Source organism: Lactuca sativa, chromosome 8, assembly GCF_002870075.4.
Source record: "Lactuca sativa cultivar Salinas chromosome 8, Lsat_Salinas_v11, whole genome shotgun sequence".
NCBI lineage: Eukaryota > Viridiplantae > Streptophyta > Magnoliopsida > Asterales > Asteraceae > Lactuca > Lactuca sativa.
In genome coordinates this window covers 110,855,304-110,858,804 of record NC_056630.2, presented here as the reverse complement: position 1 = coordinate 110,858,804, position 3,501 = coordinate 110,855,304, and the positions used below count along the sequence as shown (strand labels likewise).

General features: G+C 36.6%; 1 protein-coding gene across 1 annotated transcript; it reads left to right on the top strand.

The window, feature by feature from the left end:
- Nucleotides 1-890: 890 nt before the first annotated feature.
- LOC111893148 (cytochrome P450 86A1) lies at nucleotides 891-2,728 on the top strand. Its single transcript, XM_023889213.3, has one exon. The coding sequence runs from the start codon at nucleotides 934-936 to the stop codon at nucleotides 2,476-2,478; it is 1,545 nt and encodes a 514-aa protein (XP_023744981.1). The 5' UTR covers nucleotides 891-933; the 3' UTR covers nucleotides 2,479-2,728.
- Nucleotides 2,729-3,501: the final 773 nt, after the last annotated feature.

The window sequence follows — 3,501 nt, the reverse complement described above, 5'->3', positions numbered from 1 at the left end:
TACTTAGTGTGGCCTATTAGTGGAGGGTACTTTCATTGGTGTTGAAGAGGTGGTGGGAGATGTATCCATTGGGGAGAAACATGAAGTAGATAGGGGAAGCCGGTGATCTAAGCCAAAGCCAAACACACATGAAGATAAATAACCGGGAAAGCAACGGCGGAGAAAATACGGAGGGAAAAACGGTGAAACATGTGGCGCTTAAAAGGAATCGGGCTAAAACCGGCTTAATACTAGTCGACCACCCCCAAATCCAGCCAAGAAGCCAAACCTGGAAACCACCTACAAAATACTTGTAACTTTTCCTAAGTAGCGCGTCTATTAATGTGTATTAATATGTATATAGTATCCTTTAAAAATGACATTATTCTTAGTGTTTTATAATGTATATTTAGGTTGGTTTTTACACAAACATTATTTGAATAGTCGTTAACTAGATTTTAAACAGCGATAGTTGATTTGTTGTAGTATTTGTTGGTTGAACGATATTTTAGTTAAAATTAAAAAAACAAAAAGCTCAAACGTATTAAATAATTAATAAGATGCTATACGTGTGTGTAATTATGACATTGCACATCTGCATATGCAAATCATACCTATTTTAGAAAATTTCCCAACAATTCTTTTTTGGTGAATATATAAGCATATAACACGAATATAATTTATTATACATTTTAAATTCATAAAAATATGGAAGGAAAGTTGATTAATTAAAATAAATCAAAAACTATGAACACACAAACACAAGTTCCTATCAACCAAAGAGCCCCCACACAAATTCAAAGACCAAAAAAGTATTTTCTCAACAACTCTCTCCTAAATTTAAATAACTTTTCTAATACACCAGTCCCATGCTCTTTGCTTTTTGAATATAAACCCTTCTTCACCACCTTCTTCACTAAAGCTACAATACACAGTTAAGAATTAAACTCCGCCATGGAAGCTGAGCTCATGATCGTCTTCATGGTAGTAGCCACCTCTTCAGCCTACCTCCTCTGGTTCCACCACCTCTCCCGTCATCTTTCTGGCCCCAAAGTCTATCCTTTCTTCGGCAGCCTTCCTGTTCTCTTCCTAAATAGGTCTCGGATCCACGATTGGATCGCCGGAAACCTACGAAATTCCGGTGGTGGCGGGACTTATCAGACCACCACTATCGCCATACCATTCTTTGCACGTAAACAAGGGTTTTATACGGTTACTTGTAACCCGAAAAACATTGAGCACATACTCCGGACCCGATTTGATAACTACCCTAAAGGACCCACATGGCAAACGGCGTTTCATGATCTTTTAGGTCAAGGAATATTCAATAGCGATGGCGAAACGTGGCTGATACAGCGGAAGACGGCGGCGTTGGAATTCACGACACGCACGCTCCGGCAAGCCATGGCTAGGTGGGTTAGCAGGACTATTAAAACCAGATTGTGGCGCATTTTGGAAAAAGCCTCCGAAGAACGCTTCCCCGTCGACTTGCAAGATCTTTTACTCCGGTTAACGTTCGATAACATTTGCGGGTTGACATTTGGTAAAGACCCGGAAACGTTATCCTTAGAGTTATCGGAAAACCCATTTGCAACGGCGTTTGATTCCGCAACAGAGGCGACGCTGCAGCGGTTATTGTATCCAGGATTTCTATGGCGGTTGAAGAAGCTTTTTGGTATAGGCGCAGAAATGAGACTGAAAAAAAGCCTTCAAGTGGTCGAAAATTACATGACAGATGCTTTAACAGCTCGTAAATTAAACCCTTCAGATGATCTTCTATCGAGGTTTATCAAGAAACGAGATGTCGACGGGAATATCTTCCCAAACCACGTTTTAAAGCGCATTGCTCTGAACTTTGTTCTCGCCGGACGTGACACCTCCTCCGTCGCTCTCAGCTGGTTTTTCTATCTGGTTATGAACAACCCGTTGATCGAAGCTAAAATAATCAACGAATTGACTGCTGTGTTAAAAGATTCACGTGGAAACGATCCCAACACTTGGATTTCCGATCCTCTGATATTCGATGAAGCTGACAGGTTAGAATACCTAAAAGCAGCCCTGGCGGAGACCCTGCGATTGTATCCATCGGTGCCGGAGGATTTCAAGTACGTTATCAATGACGACGTTTTACCAGACGGAACTAGGGTTCCGGCGGGTTCAACAGTGACGTACTCCATATACTCCGTAGGGAGGATGAAGAGCGTGTGGGGTGAAGATTGTTTGGAGTTTAAACCGGAGAGGTGGCTATCGGCTACCGGAGATAGATTTGAACCGCCCAAAGATGGTTACAAGTTTGTGGCGTTTAACGCCGGACCTCGGACTTGTTTAGGTAAGGATTTGGCTTACTTACAGATGAAATCGGTGGTTTCCGCGGTTCTCCTCCGTTACCGGCTGAAGCTTGTTCCCGGTCACCGGGTGGAACAGAAGATGTCGTTGACGCTGTTTATGAAGAATGGGCTTAAGGTATACTTGCAACCACGCGATCTCATCTCCGCATAGAAACCATTGAAGGGCAAATTTGGAAAGGTGGTTGTTTTTGAGTTGGTCGTATACTGCTATATCACATACACGCATCTGGTCAAAGGGTATTATTGGTCATTTAATTTGTATTTACTTTCTTTTTATTTTATTTTTGTATTCCTGGTTCGATCGTAATATTGTAATGCTTTGTTTGGCTTGACGGAAATCATAGCAAGCTTTTCCAAAATTATACATTAAACGATTTTAATTAAGTCATGTTTACTTTTTATTTGTATGCTTTAATTACTTCAGAATAAATTTCAATTTATTACGTTTTGTAATGTTTTATTGCCATAACGTATTGATTTCTTTTTAGTTTTTAGTTAAACAATCTTAGAAAGAGTTTTATTAGCGTTTACAAATGTAATATTAAGTATTAACATGTTTGACGTCTTATATTAATTATATTAAATGGAATAAAACAAGGTTATGATACATTTGATATTAAATTTTCATAATACGAAACATAATTGATTATCATATTGAAAAAAATATATAATTAAATAGGATATATAGTCGATTGTAATTAGAAACAAAAATACAACAATTCAAATAATAAATTCTTGGCCAACTAACTACACGAAATACGAGTATAACAATGATACAAATATTAAATTCAATCTTTTTATTTTGTTTTAATTAAATTAATTATATACAATGGTATCCAATATTCAAATAGAGCGTATCTCCAACTTAAGGGTCTTTGGATTGAAAAAAAAAAAAAAAAAAAAAAAAAAAAAAAAAAAAAAAAAAAAAAAAAATTCTTGGCCAACTAACTACACGAAATACGAGTATAACAATGATACAAATATTAAATTCAATCTTTTTATTTTGTTTTAATTAAATTAATTATATACAATGGTATCCAATATTCAAATAGAGCGTATCTCCAACTTAAGGGTCTTTGGATTGAAAAAAAAAAAAAAAAAAAAAAAAAAAAAAAAAAAAAAAAAAAAAAAAAAAAAAAGAGGTGCTTATTGCTTACTTTCACAATAAGCTAAT

What these genes read in the sequence shown, in the direction of transcription:
- LOC111893148 (XM_023889213.3), top strand. Translation starts at nt 934, where the DNA reads ATGGAAGCTGAGCTCATGATCGTCTTCATGGTAGTAGCCACCTCTTCA.